The sequence below is a fragment of the Pipistrellus hanaki genome, assembly GCF_964339955.1.
Source record: "Pipistrellus hanaki genome assembly, chromosome: 1".
Classification (NCBI taxonomy): Eukaryota; Metazoa; Chordata; class Mammalia; order Chiroptera; family Vespertilionidae; genus Pipistrellus; species Pipistrellus hanaki.
The window spans coordinates 89,326,997-89,351,839 of record NC_140503.1 but is presented as its reverse complement, the minus strand read 5'-3'; the positions used below and the strand labels follow the sequence as shown (position 1 = coordinate 89,351,839).

Genomic DNA, 24,843 nt, shown 5'->3' with positions numbered 1-24,843 from the left:
AGATCCAGGAAAATATGGAATATTTTAAATGTTTACCAAAAAAAAAAGTAATTCTCAGAATCAGAAATGTGTTTTGTTTTGTTTTTTAATCTGTAAACTGTCTCCAAACACCTGTTTTAAATTCATAATTTATTATTAGGAAACACATTTGGAGCCTTAAAAAAAAGAGATTCAAGCAGCAACAAGAATCTTTACTTTAAAAAGGTTAAAGCTTCTTTTTTGGAAAATGTCTTGAATTTCCCTCACAGTTAATAATGCATTACTAGGTAGACTATATTCATAAATGCATTCTCTTATTATAAGCTATTGGAATCCATTTTTAGATGCTCCTGTCAGCATCTCATTTCTATGTAACCAGTTCAGGAACCAAATAAATAGAAATAAAAAATGTTCATGACACCCATTCAGCAGTATCTGTAAACTAGAAATATTGCCACCTATTATTTTACACAGAGCAATTGTTAAAAATATATATGTGAAAGTTTCAACAAAAAAGCTACTTACCACCATCCCTCTCTCTAACTCTGTGAATATGCACATTTTTGGCCTTATTGTGACCTGTGCTGTCACTGTATTTGTTTTCAGGACTATCAGATCTCCGTAACATTTTATTTGGTGGTGAAGGATCTGCGGCGTCTCGCATTTTCTCATGTCTGTGATCACCACTACTGGGGTGACTCTTCGATGAATACTTAAGTGCCTGTAAAACATCACCCCCCAAAAAAGAGACGGAAAGTTGAAACTTCAAACATAGCTTCCTAAATTCATTTTATTATAAAACTTGGTGTTTTAACTTCACTAAGTTTTAATAATTTATATCAATAAAATTAAAATTTCATCTTCAATTATGTTCTTAAGTTATTCTGTCAAAGCCTAAATATATGCCTAAGAGTTATTAAAAAGCTCCTCATATAAATCATAATACCTTATTCTAAAAAAAAGAGAAAACTCTAGACCGTAAAGTATCTTATAAATAAATGAAATCATACACCTTGACACATTAATTCCTCAATAAAATTTTCTGGGAATTAAGTTAATTTAAAGAAAAGTAGAAACTGAGTACTATTATAACCAATTTCTGCTCGATAACTGATGCAAAGACAAAAATATAAGGAGCTTAAGCACGCTTTCGCAAAGCTACAAAAAAAAAAAAAAAAAAAGCATCACTTTCTCCAATTCTGAATCAAAAAAGCATTTCAATCCTACTTTACCTACTCTGACAGGTATGGGAAACAATTCAAGGTAAAAAAAAAAAAAAAAAGAAAGAAAGTAGTTGGCTGATATTTCTAACATAATGAAATGTAATGGAACGCCTTCAAAATAATGGTTTAATTTTATCCTAATGCATATTTAGGACAACCTTGATAGACCAGTCTTTTACAAGGTGTAAGTAATTATGTTTAGAGAAGCAGACTCAGTAGGGTTTAATCTTTGATATCCAAATGTAATGAGCAATGGTTTACACATCAGGGGACTTAGGGTTTTTATTTGAGCTTTAACTAGTGACAGCCAGTTAACAGAACTATCAGCTTAGAAAATTGCTCTTCTACCCTTGAAGTAATTAGACTTAAAAAGACACTTCCAGTATCATCTGATGGTTAACAATTTATGAGATTTTTTTTTCCCTCTGAAAACAGGCACCACCTGTATAATTTTTTTAAAAACTTTACATGCAGCAACTGCAGTAACAAATAGGACCCTACATACCTAGAACTATCAACATCAGAATAAGTTATCCAAGTATCCACAGATCTCAATTCCTACAGAACCAAAAGCACTATCTTTCACTAGTAAGGCAACTATTTGCAACAAAAAACTATTAAGTTGGGAAGAGACAGTGGTTTACAACACAATTAAGAGTTGCAAAACAATTAGTTGTTTCTTCCCAACCCTTCCATCTAATTTTACTACCTTAACATTAACTTTTATTTCCACAATACAAGTGGTTGAGATGGCACCTATCACCTCAACCCACCGATTCTTTCCCATCCAAATAATCGAGTCAGGTCCTTTCTGGCTGAGCATGCTATTTTCCTTAAAAAAAAAAAAACTGAACTTCCTTAACCCACCTGTCAAAATGAGTCACTAAACCTCGCTGGAAAGCGCTCGAGGGCCCAAACACAGCATTTGAAGGGGAGCAACGGTGCTAGTTTCGGATTTGTTGCACCGAAGGGCCTGTAGCGACTTATGAAGCCTGAGCTCGAGTACCAAGTCCTCCCTTCCCCCTCCGCCCCGCATCCACCCCTGCGCCCCGGCCTCGGCTGGTACCTGGTAAGGCTGCGAGTCCCCCCTCCGGTCGTGACAGCTGAAAAACAGGAAGAGAGTCGGCGACATTAAGTATCTCGAGGAGAAGGAAGAAAACGAGTGCCCCCGCTCCCAAAACCCCTCCCTGCAGGGGACCCACCGAAGGCGCCGGCGGCGGGCCCGCACCCGCACACTGGCCCTTCTACCGGCGGTGCCGGCGGCCAAGCGCCGCGGCCCGGCCCTGCGCCCCTCCGCGCTCCCTCCGGCCTCGCCGGCGCGCGCGGCCGCGCCTCCTCCCCGGCCGCTCCGGAGCAGGGTTAACAACAAAAATGGCGGCCCAGCCAGCAGCAGATAAGGAGGAACAGCCCCCCCCCTCCCCGCCGCCACCCCCGCCTCCGCCGCGGCCCAGACCGAAACGAAAAGCCAATTTACCCATCACTGAGTCTCTGCTGTTTCCTCGCATACATTACCATCAATGCACGACCTGTGAGTGTGTGTCGGGGGAGGGGGGAGCAGCCGCGAGAGGCGGGCGGGCGGGCGGCAGCACCGGCCCCGGAGTCCGGCGCGCCCTGGGCGACTCGCAGCACCTCCCCGTTACTGGCGCCGGCGCTCCCGGGCCATCTCCCTCCGACAACACCACGCTCACTCTCCGCCGGGAGAGAGGCGCCACCTACACGGCGGAAGCGGCAAGCCGGGGGGAGGAGGGCGACGAGACGCGTCCTGCACAGCCCCGCGGGGAGCGACTGCCTCCTCCGCCTTCACTGCCTCTTGCTCCGCTGCCTCTCGCCCTCCTCTCCCCCTGCCGCCGCCTTTCCCTTCGCCTTCGCCTTCGCCTGTCGTCGCCGCCACCGGTGCCGCCGCCGCCGCTCCACCAACTACATCCGGGCAACTCCGAGGCTGCGGCCTTCGGCAAACCTCGGCAGTTTCCGCCGCGCCCCTCCTCTCCGCCCTCAGCCCTCCCTTCCCCGCGCAGTTCCGGAAGGCCGCCTTCGGCAAACCTCGGCTCGCTCGGGTGTTCCTCTTCCTCTGAGGCCTGGCTCGCCGCCGGGAGGGCCCGCAGTTCTTTCCGGTGGCCGCTGCTTCTCCTTCACGCGCACGTCCGGCCGCTGCTCTTCCAGTTTAAGGAGAGTCCTGCCTGGGGACCCGCTTCAGGCTGGTTCCAGAGGCCCCGGGGTGCGCGGGGAGGGAGCCGCCTTCGGGAGGAGGACGGTGGGGCGCGAGGGAAGCCATCTCGGACTAAGTACGGGCGGCGGAGCTACTGCGCGTGCGCCGAGGCGGGGGCGGAGGAGGGGGAGGGCGCCCCGGGGGGAGCGCTCGGGCCCCGGCTCCCGCCCCTCCGGGCTGGGCGGGGTGGTCGCCGAGCCCTCCGTGGGCGACGGGCGGACCGTCCCCCTGGAAGTTCCTCCGTGAGCGGCGACGGGAGCTGCCCTCTGGGAGGCGGGGGACGCGCGGCTGCTCCCGCGGGCCCTTCTCCGGGAGCCGGACCTGGGCTCCGGCCTCCACCCGGACGCTTACGGCGCCCGCGGCCTGCGGCGGGCGGGGTGGGCCGGGGCGGCCCGGAGATCCCGCGCCGCTCGTTGGAAGTAGGTCACATCCTCAGAAGCGAGCTCTCCCAGTGAGGAGCGACCAGGGGAAGGGGTGGGGGACATTGTGGAGAAGACGACGAGGCCGTGTGCCTGCGAGATGTTCGGTGGAGGCTCTGAGACGGAGCAGGGCCCGCCGCTGGGGCAGTGAATTCAAACATGGACGAGCCTGGAGCTTCAGGGAACGGGTAACGGGGAAAGTGTTGAACCCAATCATCCTTGGTTAAGGTGTTTCGGTCTCAGCTGTGCCCAATCCACCTTTCTTTCTTTTTTCTTTTTTTTTAATTCCCATTTTTCCTGTCATTTGGAGGTTCGGAGTGTGAATCGAAGCCTAGGTTGGGTTAAATGAAGTTGGTACAAATTGAATTTTACAGACTGTTACAGGCACAAGGCAATACTATAGGGAGGAAAGAAGTCAAGTACACCAAAAAAAAAATTAAGCTTTATTTGAGGGTGGTAGTATTCAGGTGATTTTTTTCCTACTCTTAAACTCCTTTTGCAACTGTAATTAAATAAAAGGATTGTAACCAGTGTGGCTCTATTTGAGTGTGACCTACGAACCAAGAGATCATGCCTGGGTTGCGGCCTTTATCCTCAGTAGAGGGCGTTCAGGAGGCAGCCAATCAAATGAATCCCTCATGTTTCTGTCACACTCCCCGTTTCCTCTCTGAAATCAATTAAAAAAATATTTTAAAAAGAATTGTAATACACATGAAGTAAATATACAACTATTCATAGAAGATAAAAGCAAGATAATAAATCAGAGGAAACAAGATCCTTCCAAAAAATTACAAAAAAGTAACTTATTTCGTTTCCAAGAAGTTACATTATTGCAGGACCTATTAAAGAGATAGAATGATATGAGCAAAGGACTCTGAGATAACAATTTATTGAATAAGATACATAACTTTATTTGTCACATCCACCATCCAAATGTTAAGATAATTGCTGTTTGTGAGGGTTAGTAAAAGCCTACCTAATGCCCAGTGAAGCTGACAGTAACTAAAGAAAAAATTGCCAGTGACTGAAATGAGAAAAACCAAAGTCTTAAGTGTAATTTTAACACTTGTAACAAATACTTTGAAGACAGAAGAGGAGATTATAGGAACATAAGGTTCCTCCAAGTGATAGACACTAAAGTGCAGCGAAGATTGGGTACTATACCCTGAACTATCAATTTCAACTGGTGTGCCACAAGAATTTTAAAACATGCAATACCTGACTATTTACTCAGGGGCACTGATCTCTTTTCTCTTAGATTGTCAAATTTAAAAATGACAACACAAACACAATAGCCATCTGGTGTGACTGAATAAGTATTATACCTGGGGTGGTTGGAGGTAGAAAAGGTATAGGGAAGATAAATGGTTATAGAAAAAAAATTTTTTTTTGGTCAGATTGGCAAAAAATAATGCTTTGTGTGTGTGTGTGTGTGTGTGTGTGTGCGCGCGCCACAGAATTTTAGTAATTAGTTTATGTCATGAGATGAAAAGGGTTGAAAAATCACTGTCCTAAACCTTTTGACCGTCTTGGCAAAACCAGCCAGAATTTAACCCAACTATTCACTTTTTTAGTATCTCTGAGCAGTACAAACTGCTGAAGACTGTTTAACAATAGAATGGATGGATTCCACTAAAATATGATCACCCAAATCAAATGAATCCTCAGAACATCTAGGGTCTAGGCAGTCATACCCATTGTTCTACTTTCTCACCCACTCAGCAAGTTGTTCAAATGTCCACTCTCATTAAACCTATTCCCCTTATTTGACTACTTCCCCTTTTCTGTCAGCAGATAACTAACCCTCTTTCTCCTAAACTAAAGCCACCAAATGGAAATTTATTCCTGCTCTCAAATATGTAAATTTACTCACACTCAACTTATCCTTCTTTCTATTTACTCAACAATTATATTGAGTACCCAGTGTGTGCTGGGGATACATTAATGAAAAATACAAACAAAAAAAACTCTATCCTCCTGTAGTTTATATACTAGTGGGGAAAGACAAGCATAATATGTATAAGTGGTGTGGTAGTAATTTAGGAAGTACTAGGTGCTGTGGAGAAGAATAGAAAGTGATAGGAAGTAGCGGATTAGGGAGTAATATCGTGGTCATTAAGCAAGGGACATTTAAGCAAAGAATTGAAACATGATGAAGGAGCATGCTACATGGGTGTCTGTAGCAGAGGGTTCCTTGCAAAAGGAACAGCAAAAGCACATGTCCTGAGGCAGGAGTGTGCTGGTATGTTCAAGAATAATAAGAAGCCTGGTTGGTGTGGTTCAGTGGTTGAGTTTTGACCATGAACCAGGAAGTCACAGTTCAATTCCCAGTCAGGGCACATGCGTGGATTTCAGGTTCCATCCCCAGTAGAGGCCATAAAGGAGGCAGCCAATCAATGATTCTCTCTCATCGTTGTTTCTATCCCTCTCCCTCTCCCTTCTTCTCTCTGAAATCAATAAAAATTCATTACAAATACAACAAAAAAGAGTAATACAGAAAGCTATCCGGGTGAAATACAATACAATGGAAAGTAATAGGAAGGGCCAGATAGGTTAAAGGTGAGGGAGGGAAGCATAATATGAAGGCTCAAATAGGCTGCTATAAGAAGGTTGGATTTTATTCTGAGTGAGATACGAAATCATGAAATTATGAGCAGAGAAGTGACACTGACTACTGTGGTTAGAGTAGTCTATATGACAAGGAAGGAAGCAGAGAAACTAGAATATATTTGCATTGTCCTAAGGTCACTATTTCAAAATATGAGGTAAACCTCTGTAAGGCTAGTATTTCTTCAGATATGCTTTTCTCCCACTCCTTCAGTTACTTTATACTATCATCTATTCTTTCCTTAGTATACTCAAACTCTCCCTTTCACCAGGATCATATTCACTTGTTTCTAAAAATGTCAGAAAGAAAGAAAGAAAGAAAGAAAGAAAGAAAGAAAGAAAGAAAGAACCCCAATTACTGCTATTACATTCCTCACCTCAGCCAAATTTCCAATAAGACTGGTCTCTGACAACTCTATAGTTTCATTCTTTACTTTTCTATTCTTATTTTGTCAAAATAGATGTTCCTAAGGCAGTAATTCTTCAGTGCTGATTCTCCACAGAGCATTTGGAAATGTGTGGCAGTATATTTGTGGTTTTGACTTACTATATATTTTTAGTTATAACAAGGGTGAGGTGTGCTATTGGTGTTTAATGGTCAAAGGTCAATGATACTTAACATATTGTAATGTATAGGACAGTTCCTCACATTTAAGAATTGTCCTGATTAAAATACCAATTTTACCTCATTGAAAAATAGTCTTAATGTCACTCTTTGACTTCTGTCTGCCTATATCCACAATATTTTTCAGTCTTTTTCCTGCTTGCTCTTAGAACATTGTACATCAGTAGTTACTCTCTTTGTATTATCCCTCTCTCTTGGCTTCTGTAATACATTACATTTCTGTTTACATCCTACCTCTCTAACAACTCAGTTCTTTTTATAGGCCCATCCTCCTTTACTCCACTACCAAATCTTAAGGTTCTTCAAAATCAATCCCTTGAAAGTGATGCCAACAAAAATGGTGAGTTGGGAACTCCAGGGACATGTCCCTCTATATTAAGAGCAAATAAATTTCAGAAATTATTTAGAATCAAATTTATGTGAACTCTGGAAACTGATCAAACATTACAGTAACCAGACAGACAATGAAGATAAAGTTTGTTGAATCTCTGTAGGAGAGCTTTGTGGCCCGATTTAAACTTATTGTTGCCCCATTTCACGATCTCCAATTCAGTGACAATTTTGAAGACCACAATCTGCATTTCTAATTTAGATTCCTGTTGCCAGATAGAGCAGAGTGGATCTTGTCCTCAAAGAATTGTGGTAGTTAGTTTTGACATGTCTAGTGGCTCTCTGAAGGACTGGTGCAAAGAGCTAGTTCTTATTTTGCCTAACTCAGAATTCCCCTGAGACACAGGCAAACTACCCAGGGGGCATTTGTAAAAAAAACTTTTTAAAAGGGAAGTTATTAATTGCTGCCACCTGTGGAGAGAAGTACCAATTAAAGTAAACAAAAGACACAACAAAAAGCCTGGGAGGGAAGACTAAAGTATGTGGTACTTTGGAGAATAAAGCCTTTTAAAAATTCTTACACATTCCTGGGAATCTGAAAGGACACATGCATGCCCAGGGTGAGGCAAATGTTCAGAAAAGACCTGAAAAGGCCCTACATAACTCACCTCTGGCTAACTTTCAGGCTCTGCTCAAATAGGAAATAAGGTAGATTTTAGATTGCCCAATACATAGAACCCACTGTCAAAGATTGGAATTTTTATTTTTTGGTTCTAGGCATTTAAGGTAATCTCAGATGAATCACTAGCTGGCCACTAAGCCAACAAAACAGACTTCAATGGCCACACACAATAATAGAGAGTTTACAAAATTATTTTAGAAAATTTAGTAAACAGAACAGCAACCATAATGAGCAGCAACAAACTCTAGGGAGCATGAAAATCTAATTTCCATACTTGCCACAGTATAATAATTTAAATGTCTAGTTTTCAACAAAAAAATTACAAGGCAGACATAAAAAGAAGAAAGTATGGTCCATACATAGGAAATACATTAGTAGAAACTCTGATGAAGAACACATATATTGGTCTTATTAGACAAAGTTTTACCATGAACCCTTTTAAAGATGTTGCAAGAGCTAAATGAAATCATGGACAAAGAGGTAAAGGATATCAGAAAAACAATATCTCATCAAATAAGGGAATCTCAATAAAGATTGAAATTGTAAAAAGGAAACAGAAATTCTGCAGTTTAAAAATACAATAACTGAAACTAATAATTCACTGGTGGGGTTCAACAACAGTTATGAGCAGTGTGAAGAATCAGCAGACTTTAAGATAGGTCAATTAAGATCACCCAATATTAACCCTACCAGACCTCAGGCCTTAACCTAACTGTCCCCTACATCCGGGCTCCTGAGCATTAAAGAGAAAAAATCAATATGATACAGAAAAATGTTAGTTACATGCAAACAAGTGGTTAGAATAAGATGGAACTTGGAGACATTGTAGAAAATAGGTCTACCTTTCATCTAGCGCCAATATTCTACCTCTGTGTGCCAATCCACACAGCAGGATAAGCCTTGTTTCACACAGAGGTACTTCTTTTTTTTTTTTTTTTTTTTTTTTAGTTACTGCAAGCAGTTTTAATACAAAAGTGTCTTGTTTTTAATCAGTTCATTGGTAGAGCTTCAGTTTCTGCCTCAATTAAAACCAATTGAGATAATCACACAGCAACGTGGTCGGAGCTGAAGAGGAACAGCAGCTAAAAAGGAGCCCGGACAGCTCCTCTTCGTGGTCACTTGGTCAGTTGCAGAGGTACTTCTTGCAAAGTGAACACCAGATGTTGCTCTTCACCTTCTTGCATGGATTGTCTTTGTAGGACACTCCAGGATTTTGCTTGTTGTACCTGGACTGCTTTTCCATGCACACAACACAGATATGATCAGATGATGTCCCAGGGAGAATCTCTGGAAAATGATTGCCTGGGGTCATCCATTGAGGGAGGGATCCTTTTGTGGGTGGCTGTGGGCTGGTTTCCTGTATCCACCAATAAGTTGCAGGCACAGTTTCTGAATATATCTGGTGAAATAAACTGGTATTTTTGAAGCAGCTTGCTGCTTTGAAGCATACAAGATATAAGAATTATAACTGGCCCACATAAAAAATTTTATGAAAAGCTACTGGGGCCAGCGGTAATGATGACAAGACTGGTGAAGGCGGGTCATCTGGTCATTTTTGTCACAGCCACCCATATATTTATGATAGTCCTTCACCAGCTGTGGCATCTGTATTTCTTGCACACTGCCATCTTTATTTCTTCTGTTTATTACTACATTTTGGGCTGGATTGTGGTAGTTTGAAATAAATGGGCTTTCTATCCTGCCAAACTAAATATGTTACACTTTCTTGACATAGCAACTGTCACCCTAGTAAATTTTATTATACTTTTCAGCAACTTAGGAAACTTTTCCTGTTTTGCTGCAGGGTTCCCACAATTCCTGTGTGTAATTCTGACTGCATATTTAGCAAGGGTTACAGAGTTGTAGAACCGGTACATGACAACCACATGAGATTTATTTTCCATTGCACATGAGGTCAGGAGATGAATGACTGTATTTCTACTGGGCCCAAGTCTTTTATAGGCATTGGTGCAGCACCAGTGTAGATTTCTGCATTCAAACTGTAGCCAGTCTCACCTTCACAGAGAAGGAAAGACTTGATGCCCCACTTTGTGGGATTATCCTTGATATACTGCTTGATGGCTAAGTGGTTTTTTGTGGGGATCAACCCCTCATCTAGGCTCAGATGTTGCTGTGGCAGATAGAAGTGGAGAAACTTGGGGAGCAGACTTTCCAAGAAAGGCCTAACTTTTATACATTCTATCTGTCTTATCGATATCTGTGTCTTCCTCACCAATTATGTGTAAAAAAGTCCAAAGGGCCAAGAATCTGTCTTGAGTCATAACATTTCAAAATCTAAGAGTAAACCCAACAAAGTTAGAGACCTTGTTTGTCCAATAATCCTGATAGCTGGGCTTTATACATAAGTATTCCATATAGATCCTCAGTCCAAGAAAAGCCTTCATTTCTTCTACTGTGGCATCCTTGAAATTTTTGGCATTGTAGGAGTTTGGCTTTGCTATATGCAATTGGTGGGCCTGAAGGTTGGTTTTCTCTGTCAAATTTTGCCAGAAAGTATCATCCAAAAACAAGGATAAAAAGTCAGTCGATTCATTCTCCTCTGTGATAGGTCCAGGAATGTTCACTGGGCCTTTTCCATCCTCATTGAAATTCAGATCTGCATTTGGTAATACAAAATTCCTTGTTCAGCCTTCATCACCACCTAGATCTCCCCCATCAGCTGTTTGAGGGACATGCCCCCTTCTCTTACTATCGATCTAGCTCTAGGTCTATAAGGTTCAAGATTCTCCTCATCACTCGAGCTCTCACTGTCTGTGTCACTTGAACTGGAAACATATTCTTTTTTTTTTTTTTTAAAGCAGTTAGTTACTTTTTAAAAAAATATATTTTATTGATTTTTTACAGAGAGGAAGGGAGAGAGAGAGCTAGAAACATAGATGAGAGAGAAACATCGACCAGCTGCCTCTTGCACACCCCCTACCGAGGATGTGCCCGCAACCAATGTACATGCCCTTGACCGGAATCGAACCTGGGACCTTTCAGTCCGCAGACCGACGCTCTACCACTGAACCAAACCGGCTTCGGCCTGGAAACGTATTCTTGATGAAATTCTAACTCCTCAGAGTCAAGAAACAGCTGAAGGAATTCTTCCAGTATTATATGGAATGTTGAAGGGTCTTCTTGAGGAAGAGGATGAAGAGATAAAAAAAAAAAAAATACGAAAAATAAAGTGGCAAGAAATACATATCTATCAACAATTGAATCTAAAAATCAAAAACAAATGAGGAATCTAATGAACAAAATAAACTAATGAATAAAGTTTCCCCAGAAGCATGAAGCATGGAATAGACTGACAGATCTCAGAAGGAAGAGGAGGACAATAGGAAGAAATTAACCAAAGAACTTATATGCAGCCCTCACCTGTTTGGCTCAGTGGCCATGGACTGAAGGGTCCTGATTTTGAATCTAGTCAAGGGCATGGTTGCAGGCTCTATCCTCAGTTGGGGGCATGCAGGAGGCATCTGGTTGATGTTTCTCTCTCATTGATGTTTCTAACTCTCTATGCCTTTCCCTTCCTCTCTGTAAAAACCAATAATATCCTATATAATAAAAGGCTAATATGAAAATTGTTCCCTTGGGAGTTTAACCGACCAAGAATTCAGCCGCTCGCTATGATGTGTGCTGACCACCAAGGGGAGGTGTGAAACAAAGGAAGACCCCGGCCCGCAGCCAGCAGCTGGGGGAAGGAAGGCCTTTATTGGCCCTAATTGCTGGCCAGGCCTAGGGACCCTGCCCATGCACGAATTTCATGTACCGGGCCTCTAGTATATATAGTAGAATATATGAACTTATATGCATTACCCATGAGCATAGACAATAGGGTGGTGATGGCCTGGGGTGGGATGAGATCTGGGTGGAGGAAGCCAATGGGGAGGGTGGGGAGAGTGATATCTATAATACTCTCAACAATAAAGTTTTAGAAAAAGACCCAGAAAGGACAGTTTGTCCCTTTTGGAGAGCTTCTATGTTGGGGAACCAGAATGCTTTTCTGTGCCACTTTACTAGGCCCCAAGTTCTACGAGGACAGAAACTTCTTGTTTGGGACCCCACCTTATGTATTTCCTCATCTGACTATGGATTCATATCTTTTAATGTCCTTTATAATAAACTAGTGGCCTGGTGCATGAAATTCATGCCCCTCAGCCTGGCCTGCACCCTCTCCAATCTGGGACCCCTTGGGGGATATTAAACCACCAGTCACACATTCCTCTCACAATCTGGGACTGCTGGCTCCTAACTGCTCACCTGCCTGCCTGCCTGATTGCCTTTACCACTCTGCCTGCCATCCTGCTCACCCCCGACTTCCCCTCCTCCCAGCCTGATCGCCCCCAACTGACCCCCCTGCTGGCCTGCTCACCTGCAGCTGCCCTCCCCTTTTGGCCCCTAACCGTCTCTATCTCAGCCCCACAACCATGGCTTTGTCCTGAAGAATGTCCAGGAAGCCTCCTGGAAGGTCTCCCAGTCTAATTAGCATATTACCATTTTATTACTATAGATAGAGGCCTGGTGTATGGATGGGGGCCAGATGGTTTGCCCTGAAGGATGTCCCGGATCAGGGTGGGGGTTCCCTTTGTGTGTGTGTGGGGGGGGGGGGGGAGGGCAGCCTGGACGAGGGGCCTATGGTGGTTTGCAGGCCAGCCATGCCCCCATGGGGTGAGGGTCCCAACTAGGGGGCGTGGCTAACCTGGGTGAGGGGCTGATGGCTATTTGTAGGCTGGCCACATTCTCCATCAGGGACCCTCACCCCAATGGTGGCGTGGCCAGCCTCTATGAGAGGCTGAGGGCTGAGGGCCATTTTCAGGCCCCTTCCTTGACAGCCAGCTCAGGCAACTCAAGCCTCCACTAGCTCTGGCTGCTTCGTGGCTGCCGCCCACAGACCCCTCCTTTGGCGACTGGCCCAGGCGGATGGGAAGCTTTGCTTCCTTTCTCTTGCTGGGGGGTGACCCAAGCCTCCTGCCCACACCAGCTGGCTCCATGGCTGCCTCCATCTTTGTCCCACTAATTTGCGTATTCCCTCCTAATTGGCTATGAGTGTCACAGAGTGACAGTCAATTACCATATTTCTCTCATTAGTATACATATCCTTTATGATCTAGTGAGTTTTCTTGATTTCTGTGTGCTATTCTAGGAAATCAAACCTGAGGAGGGTCTTGTGGGGATCTTTCCTTTGCAGACAGGTCAGAAGCACAGGTAAAACTGAGCCCTTTACCTGTAGAATCTGACTATATCCAGGTGAATAGTGTCAGGATTGAGTTGAATTCTTGAACACCCTGATTTTTGTAACTGGGTTCTGTATTTGTTTTTACTATTGAACAAGCACTTCATCAACCTGTTATTATTAAACACTGATTTGACTTAATATGGACATGGTCAGAGCAGTGGTCAGCAAACTGTGGCTCACAAGCCACATTTGGCTCTTTGGCTCCTTGAGTTTTTAGCCAAGGCCAGCTTAGGAGTACCTTAATAACAATGTACCTACCTATATAGTTTAAGTTTAAAAAATTTGGCTCTCAAAAGAAATTTCAGTCGTTGTACTATTGATATTTGACTAATGAGTTTGTGGACCACTGGTCTAGAGTAATCCAAATTAAATGAGTTTATGTATATTTAGTTGAGGAGATATATTAACTAGTTTATAGAATAGTAGCTACCTTAGAAGGCAACCTGCCATGCGAGTCAGTTAACAGAACAAAGATTATTGTTGCATTACATTACCATCCAGTGTGAATCAGGTGGTTCTCCTTGGTAGCATTCCTACAAATCTGGAACCTCGGATGCTTATGTTTTGTAACTGTTCTTAAAGTCCTTCCCCTGATGGGAAAGAGAAAACTGAGAACTCACACCTCCCTCTTACAGTCTTAGGCTGGAAGTGTTACATGTTCTTCCTCTCACAGTCCTCTGGACAGACTGTTTCTATAGTCCCATCCCAACAATACGCAAACATATGGGTATCTGTGAACACTGTCTCTCACACAAGCAACTTAAAAGAAGGCTACTTGAGCCCTGGCCAGGTGGCTTAATTGGTTGGAGCATCGTCCTATACACCGAAGGCTGTGGGTTCAATCCCTGATCAAGGTGCATATGGGAGGCAACAGAGAGATGTTTCTCTCTCTCTCTCTCTCTCTCTCTCTCTCTCTCTCTCTCTCTCTCTCTCTCTCTAAATTAATAAATATATATTTGGCTAAGATTTTAAAAAAAAGTTATTTGATTTAAAGCAGCTTATGTTAAGTTCAAGGAATGACTTTAACATGTTTGAGAATCTCATGGGATTTTATAAAAAAATTTTTACTCATGTTCATTTTTCTAGAAGAGGGGTGCTTGGGAAATAATTTAAGAATTACTGTTTTAAGGCAACAGGTAAGGGGAGAAAAACTATGGTGTTTTCTGCTATTCATTTTATATTTAATATTGTCTACAGTTTACTGCATATTTAGTATAGATGACACATGGATAGTATAGGTTCCACACAGAATGGGTGGCTTGGTCATTATCTAAGCATGTTTCATATCTTTAATCTTTTATTGACCTTGAAGGAAGATATTATCACTTTTGTGCAAATAAGAAATCTTAGAAGCATAAAGATTCTGTAATATGCCTCAGAACACATATAGGGGAACTAAAATTTGAATCGAAGACTGTTTAACTTCAAAATCTTTATATCATATTTGACAATTGAGGTGTTTATCATTCACTATGAATGAGATATAAAAGACGATATTGGGGGGGGCAATTGTATATGTACACAGATAATAATTTAATTTAAAATTTTTTTTAAAAAAAGATGATATGGCCTGAACCATAGTTTATGTATACTGTGAGATGAAATAGGTTGAAAATCACTCTCTTAAGCAAAAGGAATGGTTTCATCGTGACTAACAATTTGCAGCAACATAATCAATGGTTAATGAAGTCTTGAAAAATTGACAAGGCTTCTAAATTACAGTCTACTTTGAAAATGAATTGCTGGACAAGACTGCACACACAGCCCACAAAAGGCTACACCAAGACTGTCCACCTCAGGTAACTGGGAGGCTGACTCACTGAACCATATAGGACACCTTAGCACACAAAGCCACCCTACCAACTTAGGGAAGTTGTGAAAATGCCGAGACAAGGAAATAGATCACAAACAAAAGAAATGGAGGAAAAAAAGAAACTGGATATAGAGTTCAAAACCATGCTTATAAGGTTTTTCAAGAATTTCCTAGAAAAGGTTGATAAGACCTATGGGGAGATGAAAAGGGATCAACAAGAACTATTAAGGGATCAACATGAAAATGAATAGCTGTATTAGACAAATATGCAAGTCTAAGAGAAGTATTCTTTTTTTTTTTAAGTATGTTTTTATTGATTTCAGGGAGATGAAGGGAGAGAAAGAGGAATAGAAACATCAACAATGAGAATTATTGATCGGCTACCTCCTGTACACTCCCCACTGGGGATCGAAGCCCACAACCCGGGCATGTGCCCTGAATGGGAACCAAACCATGATTTCCTGGTTCATAAGTCAACACTCAACCACTGAGCCACACAAGCCGGACTTTCTTTTTCACAGGTATCGTACCTGCTTCATGATCTGATGGCTTTGCCTACCTCATCCTGCTCCTTCCCCATTATCTCTCACAAGTGTTTTCCCCAATAAATCTCTTACACAGCTAATCCTCTCTCAGCATCTGCTTCTCAGAGACTCGGGACTAAATCTTTATGTAACTATTTTGTTTACATATATAATTTAGAACCAAGCATAATTTCTGATTTTAGGGCCAAATATCATCCATTATCAGAGAAAAGACCTAGTAATGAAAATATTTATATGTGAATTATATCAATTAATTATCTCAGTTGGCCTAAACTTATAGAAAACTATTTCAGTTCTAAATAACTTAAAATCTCTAGAGCAAGGCCCAGCCCACAAAATTTGTGCATTGTGTATAGGGGGTCCCTCACCCTGGCCTGCAATCGGTTGCCCACCCTGCCCACCTGCCACAGTGCTCCCACCTGGTAGCCTGGGGCTCTCTCTTTGGGGTGATCTCTCTTGGGGATCCACAGAGGGAGGCCCAGGCCACCGACCTGCAGGTTGCTGCAGGTGGGCAGGGCCTCTCTCTATGAGGTGATCATGGTGTGATGGCCAGCCCCTGACCAATTGCATTGCACCCATCTTGGCTGGCCTGGGGCGAGTGGGTGTCATAGCTTGGTAATCTGAATGGTTCCACTATTCAGCAGTTTGGTCAATTTGCATATTATGCTTTTATCATTATAGACTAGTGGCTTGGTGCACAAAATTTGTGCACAGGGGGAGGGGTATCCCTCAGCCCCACCTACACATTCTCTCTAATCTGCTGGTTTATAGAAATCAGGCCTAAACCAGCAGTCGAACATCCCTCATGTAATCTGGGACTGTTGGCTCCTAACTGCTCACCTGCCTGCTTGCCTGATTGCCCCTAACCACTCTGCCTGCCGGCCTGCTCACCCCTAAACGTTCCCCCTGCCATCCTGATCACCCCCAAATGCCCCCTGCCAGCCTGGTCATCTCCAAATGCCCCGATGCCAGCATGCTTGCCCCCAACTGACCCCCTGCTGACCTGCTCACCCCAAACTGCCCCCCCTACTGACCACTTGATCACCCTCACTCAACTGACCCCCACTGATGGCCTACTGACCCCCAACTGACCCCCCTGATGGTCTGCTCACCCCCAATTGCCCCCCACACCAGCCTGATCACATACAACTGCCCTCCCCTCTTGTCCTCTAATTGCCTCTACCTCAGCCCTGCCACCAAGACTTTGTCCAGAAGAATGTCCAGAAGGTGTCCTGGAAGGTCTCCCAATCTAATTAGAATATTGCCCTTTTATTAGTATAGATAGAGGCCTGATACATGGCTGGGAGCCAGCTGGTTTGCCCTGAAGGATATACTGGATCAGGGTGGGGGTTCCCTTTGAGCATGAGGCAGCCTGGGTGAGGGGCCTATGGTGGTTTGCATGCTGGCCATGTCCCCATGGGGTAAGGGTCCCTGCTGGGAGGCCATGGCCAGCCTGGGTGAGGGGCTCAGGGCTCTTTTTGAGCTGGCCACACCCTCTTTCAGGGTGGGGGTTCCCGCTGGGGTTCCCGCTGGGGTGCCTGGCCAGGTTGGGTAAGGGGCTGATGGCCATTTGCAGGCTGGCCATGCCTCTCAGGACCCTCACTGCATGGAGGTGTGGCCAGCCTGGGTAAGGGGCTGAGGGCTGTTTTCAGGCTCGCCACACACCCTGGTGACCCAGGCTCCCAACCCCTCCTTGAGCGGAGGCCAAGGCGGGCGGGAAGCTTGACTTCCTCTGTCACTGGGGGCAACCTAAGCCTCCTGCTTGCTCCAGCTCCATGGCCACCACCATCTTTGTTGGGTTAATTTGCATACTCACTCCTGATTTGCTGGTGAGCATAGTGGAGTGACAGGTAATGTGCATCTTTCTCTTTTATTAGTGTAGCTAAATATGACAGGTTACTAGGAGTCTGAAATCTGGAAACAGCATAGTTGGGGGATTTTGAGTTGGATCTCACATAAGGCTAAACTGAACACTGAAAAATGGTTGAAATAGTCAATGTGATATGTATTTCACCACAATTTAAAAAAATGACATGATTTCTGCCATATTCTATTGGCTGGAAGTGAGTGACTAGATCCAAACCACATTCAAAGAGAAATTAATTAAGATCCATCTTTTGAAAAGAGAAACAAAGAATTTGTGGATATACTTTTAAAATCACACCCTTTAAAGTAGGGGTGTCGAACTCAATCAGAGAAGGGGCCAAAATCTAAAATCCAGCCTAAATCGCGGGCCGAATGGTTTACTGAACAGTCATAAACTGACAATGTCATAAACTGACAGCGGAGTGCAGTGATGACAGCGCGGTGCGGGCCACATTGCAAGGCCTGGCGGGCTGGATTTGGCCCGCGGGCCTTGTGTTTGACACATGTGCTTTAAAGGCTTCCATTCCAAAATAGACATAACAAGTACAAAGATGGAAAAACACACAAACTACTTTGACAAAGTACTTGTCACAAATTGCTTCATTGGGTGGACATCATGCTAAGACTGACCTAGAAGGCAAGGACAAGTATTTATCCTTATATTGTCACTCAGTGCTAATCTTTTATTTATTTATACGTGTGGGACTTGAATCTTAATTGTTTTACTAGAGAATAAAACATGGATAAAGGGATTAGCACACATAAAATATTTTAGCCAAACTCAGTGAGTTATGATTTTTTTAGAAAGAAAATTTGACCTTTAATTACTTCAAGTCATATGTAAGTATCTATGCCCTGGCCAGTTGCTCAGTTGGTTGGAGCATTTTCGTCCCATACACCAAAAAGTTGCAGGTTTGATTCCCAGTCAGGACACATATCTAGTTTGTGGGTTCAATCCCTGGTCAGTGCACATATGGGAGGCAAACAATCAATGTTTTGTTCTCTCTCCCTACCTTGGTCTCTCTAAACATATCCTCGGGTGAGGATTGTGGGGGGGAAAAATGAAATAGATTTTACACACACACACACACACACACACACTAAACAGCTCATATCTCAACCTTGAAAATGAAATGCATTTTAATAAACAGTGCCTTTATAATTATTCAAACTGTGTGTATACATTTTGGGGGGACACCCTGTACATAAGTACCTATGAGATAGGGTATGTGGCTAAAAGGCTCTAACTGATAAAGGCTACAAGCTTATCAGGGAGAAGTGAGACAACTCCCAACAAATATATGGCTTAGAACTGACAAAAGACCAGCTCAATCCAACTTTGTGACTAATTTCACCTTGTGGAAATTCCTAGCCTCATTATACACTCCTTGCATACACTCATTAGTATACTAAGTGACACATCCCATGCTACCATGATAAGAAAAAGTCTATATTAGGAAGAATATAGCCAAGAACCCACAGTGAGTTGTAGAACTTTGAGTCCCCAGGCCTACCGAATGCTTGCATCATGCCAAAGACTGCATTTGTTTAAAGTTGTAGCCACACAAAATAGAAAATTTGTGATCTACATTTTTGTTGAATTGCTAGTGATATATAGAGGACATATTCAAGAGGCTCCTTTTTTAAAAAAATATATTTTATTGATTTTTTACAGAGAGGAAGGGAGGATAGAAAGCTAGAAACTTCAATGAGAGAGAATCATCGATTAGCTGCCTCTTGCACACCCCCTACTGGGGATGTGCCGGCAAGCAAGCTACATGCCCTTGACCAGAATTGAACCCGGGACCTTTTAGTCCACAGGCAGACGCTCTATCCACTCAGCCCAAGAGGCTTCTTAATGGTTACCCCTGCGATCTCCACACATTAACACCCTGGCCCCTCAGTCACAGAATAAAATGGGGGTGATCATAGGCCTAGAGGCCTAGGAGGGCTGTGGCTGATGAGAAGCACAGCCAGCAGGCTCAACTGCCAGGTGTTTTACTAAAGCCCTTAAAATTCTGTGCCAGATTACAATCAAATGGAGAATATTCAAAAGACAGTGTTTTCTACTTCTCTCCAATATGTGCTTTTCTTCTTTTTTCTTCTTTTTGTTTTTTTCTTATTTAACATGCACACTTTGAACAACTAGCTTAATTTGCCCTGTGTATAATGAGAATATTTTTTTCTCTCTGTTTATTCATCTATGTCTTCCTACACATATTTACCCTTCTGATGAGAGACCAAACATTTTCTAATTTAATCTACCACTACACAAGCTTTTTTTTTTTGCAATATTATATATGTTTTTCTTCCTCTTTTTCTTTCCCCAGAGTACATTACAGAAGAGTTGTAACTATTTCTCAATTTTAAACAGTTGCTTTATGGGGAAACGAATCAGCAAGAGAATAAACTTAAAAAAAAAAAAAAAAAAAAGGATCAGCCCTGGCCAGGTAGCTCAGTTGGTTAGAATGCTGTCCCAATAAGCCAAGGCTGGGGTTTTGATTTCTGGTCAGGGCACATGTAAGAATCAACCAATGAATGCATAAATAAGTGTGTGTGTTTGTGTATGTGTGTGGGGGCGGGGGGGGGGGCGGGTAGGGGTAGAAGGGATCAGCACCTTCTCTTTGACTTTTTGTTTTATTTGTTAGTTGACATGCCTGTGATCACACCTCCTTCAGGAGACACCAAAATTTACCAAAGGAGTTACACATAAATTACAGCCAGTTTTTACCCACTAAGGTTTCTATGTATCAGGGGCTTTCTGCAATTTCATACTTTCCCCAGATCCTTTCTTTTTTTAATTTATTTTACTAATTTTTCATTGCTTTTTAAAAAAATCCACCACCACCCCCTCACTCTCACATCCCCTTCTCCTCCCTTACTACTTGTTTTCTCTGATGGGGTAAAGGAGATAATTTTATTTTCATTTTTGATGAGCACCAACAGTTCTACCCCCAAAGGTTACCTCTACTGCCCAGTAATTGCATAATTTCTCTTCTTCCATTACTGTACAAGCACAGGTGCCTGTAGGTTGGGAGATTTTTTTTCTTTTATGTTTTTTGGGGGACTGGGACAGCTGGGAGATGTTTTATCTTAGAGAAGTTTGCTAATGGGTATTTTCCACTCTCCTGCCAGTGGAGGAGAAAAACAGGAGTTAGACTAAGCATCAACTGAAAATTTTAAAAATTACTGGCAATGAATTAGGGCTCAAATAACCAGCGTTGTTCTCCGATAGCACATGAGAGACTTGTACTATACAATTGACCTAACCCCTTATGCTCCCGGTTCACTTTCCTGTATAGCTAAACCTTTATTTCTTAAAGGTTGTCATTTTCAAAATAAAAGTAATAATTACCAGTTTAATCTCTTACTTTATTACATTAGCTCAATAGCAATAACCAACAATCAGAAGTTTCTCAAGAAATTTTACTATATCTAGGACAGAGTTTTGTAGAAAGTGTTCAGTACAGTGGGAGAAATATTAATGTTTAGATTTGGGTTTCCCCCAGGAAGCTGACTCTGAGCTGGAGACAAGTATGCAGGACACTATGAATGAGTGCTCCTATGTCTGCCCTGAGGAAGTATAGATACAGAAAGAATCATGATTGGGCAAATGCAATGGTGGCTGTGATACAGTCTTCACCAAAGCCACAGGTTCCCCACAGAGAACTCTGTTCCTGGATTGCCCTCAGAAACTGTCCCACCTGAGGGAGTCATTGGATGTAGGTCACCATGAAAAGGGTGTGTAACCTTGGGCAACGCACTTCTTCTCAGCTGAAGCAATCCCCAAGGAGGTCAACATATGAGAGCTCTCTGCTGGCAGCCCTCCTACAACTGCTGAGTTGGCCAGCTATGAGCTGGCTTCTGGCTGAGAGGCGCTTCCCCTGTGGAAGCACACTGATCAGCAGGGCAGCAGAGGTCAGCTCCTGCATTGAGTGTCTGCCCCCTAGTGGTCAGTGAGCATCATAATGACCAGTTGTTACCAGTCATTCGCTGTTAGGGTCAATTTGCATATCACCCTTTTATTATATAGGATTATACATTTGCATTTTGGGTTTAAGAGAAATTTGAGGTTTCCGACATGGTTAATTGGTTAAGGGATATGAATAAGCAAAGGTGGATTATCAAATCAGGTCACCGAGCAAGTTCTGTTATCTTTCTCCAGGTCAATCTCTGATTTTTCACATTTTACATCTTTTACTTTTTCTAAGTTACAAAGTTTCCTAAATCCCTTCTTTTACCACAGAAAGTTTTTTTCTTTCGTTTATACAAATGCAAATATGGTAAAATTAGTTATAAAGATAGTATTTGATCTTAGGAGGTCAGTATTCTAAAAAGCTCATATCTGTGGAACAGAGACATCTTATTATAACTTAATTTTAAATGAATATAAGACAATCAGATTCACTGATTCATGAACAAGGAATAAAGATTTTGTATTAGCTCAAATATGACTAGGTTATGCTGCAGTGACTTATTTCTATCTCATGTCATACATCCACTGGAGGTTGGCAGGGGTTTTTGTTCCACGGACCATCAGAAACTCAAGTTGACATTTGCTCCCCTATCTTTTCCTACTGTAATCTCAGCACATATTTCTTTTTTTTTTTTTTTTAATATATTTTATTGATTTTGTACAGAGAGGAAGGGAGAGAGATAGAGTTAGAAACATCGATGAGAGAGTCATCGATCAGCTGCCTCTTGCACACCCCCTACTGGGGATATGCCCGCAACCAAGGTACATGCCCTTGACCGGAATCAAACCTGGGACCCTTCAGTCCGCAAGCCGACGCTCTATTTATTGAGCCAAACCGGTTTCGGCTCAGCACATATTTCCAAAGGCACAGGGTGAAGGACCCGACTGAAACCTAATCACAACCCAGTGGTCAAAATCAGTCACACGGGCCAAAACCGGTTTGTCTCAATGGATAGAGCGTCGGCTTGGGGAATGAAGGGTCCTGGGTTCCATTCCGGTCAAGGGCATGTACCTTGGTTGCGGGCATATCCCCAGTAGGGGGTGTGCAAGAGGCAGCTGATTGATGACTCTCTCTCATCGATGTTTCTAACGCTCTAAGCTAACAGTTAAAGCCTGTGGTGAATAAGAGTACAAAGCATAGTGATTCTTGTAATCTCTACCACACTTGTAATCCAATGGTTTTTGGATTTGTGTAGATTGTGTCAGTGCTACCATCAATTCAGAAACACAATTAAAAGATTTTTACTAAAATGTCCTGGTAGGAAGGGAGTTGCAGTGTCATCTTATGCAGAATTGAACTGTATTGTGAGAATTCTCATAAATCAAAGAAATTTTCACATCCTAATGAATACAAAATCACTAGAAAGCTCAATACAACACCAATTCCTGGTGCCTGTGCCCTGGAGATTTTAATCTAGTAAACTTTAGGTGCAGGAATTTGGATCTGAACAAGCATTTTTTGAGGGTTTACATACTGGTGGTCTTCAGGGTTTGATAAACACAAGATTATTAGTTCCTGCCTTCTGACCATGTTACATATCAGCTTCATCATGTTTGAGAGAGTGTGCGTGTGGCATCTTATTTGGAGGAAGGAGTAGGGTGCTAAGAAGCAGATGGCTGTTACTTCTCTTTCATTGGATCTTCACAAATGAAAGCCTTGGTAGCAATTGATCCTCAAACCTCAGATGTGTGTGAATAAAAACAGCTGAAAATGAGAGCTGTCCATTGTGAGAAAATTGGAAGTTGGGACACCACGAGAGGCTGCAGAAGAAGAATGGAAATGAAGATAATGAACATGCTTAGGAGTGGGGATTCGTTTATTTGGGTCAATACATTGTCTAGTGGAAAGAGAAGGTGTGAAAATGTTCCACAATATGGCAAAGGATCTGGAATGAGAAAAGATCTGAAATATTCTACTGGGACACCTTTTTCTCACTGTGAAACCAAAGATCAGTTGAAGTCTGTACTGATGGGAGAGTGTCCAGAAATAAACTTCTAGTAGCAGTGGCCTCTGAGGAGCTGGTAGCTGTGCACAGAGCAAGCTGAGTGGAGGACAGTGCTCTTGGTCACACCAGGGAAGGCCTTCACATTGCCTGGCTGGGTTCTAACTCCAGTTTTGCCATCCATGGGATAGCAAAGGCTCTTTATACATTGGACTGGGCCTCTAGGCAAGAGTTTTAACAAAATAAAAATGAGTATGAAAATAGTCTCCAGCTTTGATGGCTCCTTTTCTTCCATTCCCACTCTACTCAGGCAGCTTTGGGACCAACACATATAAGTAATGCTGATCCAAAGCCCCAGCCCACTCACATTTCATAGGGAAGATGCAAATTATGCTCAGGTAAACAGGGAGATTTTCAAAAAGACCACATGAAAATATAGGGTGAATAGCAGGTCTGTGTAGAATTGGCACTATTTCAAAATGACTAAGCAAGAAGGAAGCTAGCTTGGGGCCTGTAATAATTCTGCCCCACTACCACACCCTAAAAATCACCACAAACAAACAAACAAACAAAACGAAGAGAAGGAAAACAGCTCAAAGTGCATAAGAAAAAGAGCTCACTTTGGAAGAACATTTCAGGAAAATTGCTTTTCCTCTTAAGTAAATTAAAAAGAAACATGATCATAATAATAGATTGGAGAGCACCACAGACCTCCCGGAGACCCAGGACTTAGCAATGTATAACATTTTATAAAGCTGCAAATATCATTTAAAATCCATAGTATGGCATGTTGGATAACCAGAGAGGTGTGCTGCAGTGAACAGTGTGATTGCTTATCTAACCACACATTCTCCCTCTCTCTTCCTGACACAGTTCCTACTGGGTTTAGGTGCCCATCTCTCCACATAGTCGTGCTCTTCAGAACAAATTATTGGTCATGAAAGGCATGTGACACAAGTTGATGCAATTAGGCAAGAAGAACATGCATGGGACGTATATAGTCCAGCCGTGGTCGCCACTGGAAGTCATCTTGTGACCATGAGGAGAACGAGCTTGTAGATGTGGCCACCAAAAATCACAGAGGAAACAAAGAACCTGACATCTTGATGACACTGCAGAGCCCACCCTACACCTGAGCTTCCTGTTGTTTAGTTGTTTATGCTAATTGAGGTCATGGTTTCCTAAATTAAACACGGTGGCTTTTTTTTTTTTTTTTTTATACACTTCCATATTGCTTGCATTTCTTTTACATTTAGTGGTTATTCTTTTTGTAATAAGAAAAAAGTTATTTTTATTTTGATAAGTTAATACAGAGGATACTTAAAGATATTGAAAACTATTTAAGATGTATTGTTAAATTTAAAAGTAGATTACAAACTACCCATCC

At 42.6% G+C, this 24,843-nt stretch overlaps 1 protein-coding gene and 1 long non-coding RNA gene across 14 annotated transcripts in view; one reads left to right on the top strand and one right to left on the bottom strand.

Moving 5' to 3' along the window:
• WAC (WW domain containing adaptor with coiled-coil) overlaps positions 1-3,505 on the bottom strand; it is an 81,529-nt gene extending 78,024 nt beyond the window's left edge. For 2 of the 13 annotated variants that reach the window (XM_084875987.1, XM_084875988.1), the window contains exons 1-3: positions 3,243-3,469; positions 2,270-2,305; positions 505-719 (exon numbers count right to left, since the gene is read on the bottom strand). In XM_084875987.1, coding sequence (XP_084732113.1) covers positions 505-643 — 139 coding nt within the window. In that variant the 5' untranslated portion in view covers positions 644-719; positions 2,270-2,305; positions 3,243-3,469. Of the gene's footprint in view, positions 1-504; positions 720-2,268; positions 2,306-2,404; positions 2,553-2,676; positions 3,189-3,242 lie in introns of those variants that run through there. The other 11 variants (XM_084875982.1, XM_084875979.1, XM_084875981.1 and 8 more) reach the window with 10 other exon arrangements.
• Positions 3,506-3,620: 115 nt separating this feature from the next.
• LOC311618856 lies at positions 3,621-24,667 on the top strand. The gene is made up of 3 exons (XR_014794386.1): positions 3,621-4,015; positions 15,450-15,647; positions 24,330-24,667. It is a non-coding gene; the product is annotated as an uncharacterized lncRNA (long non-coding RNA).
• Positions 24,668-24,843: the final 176 nt, after the last annotated feature.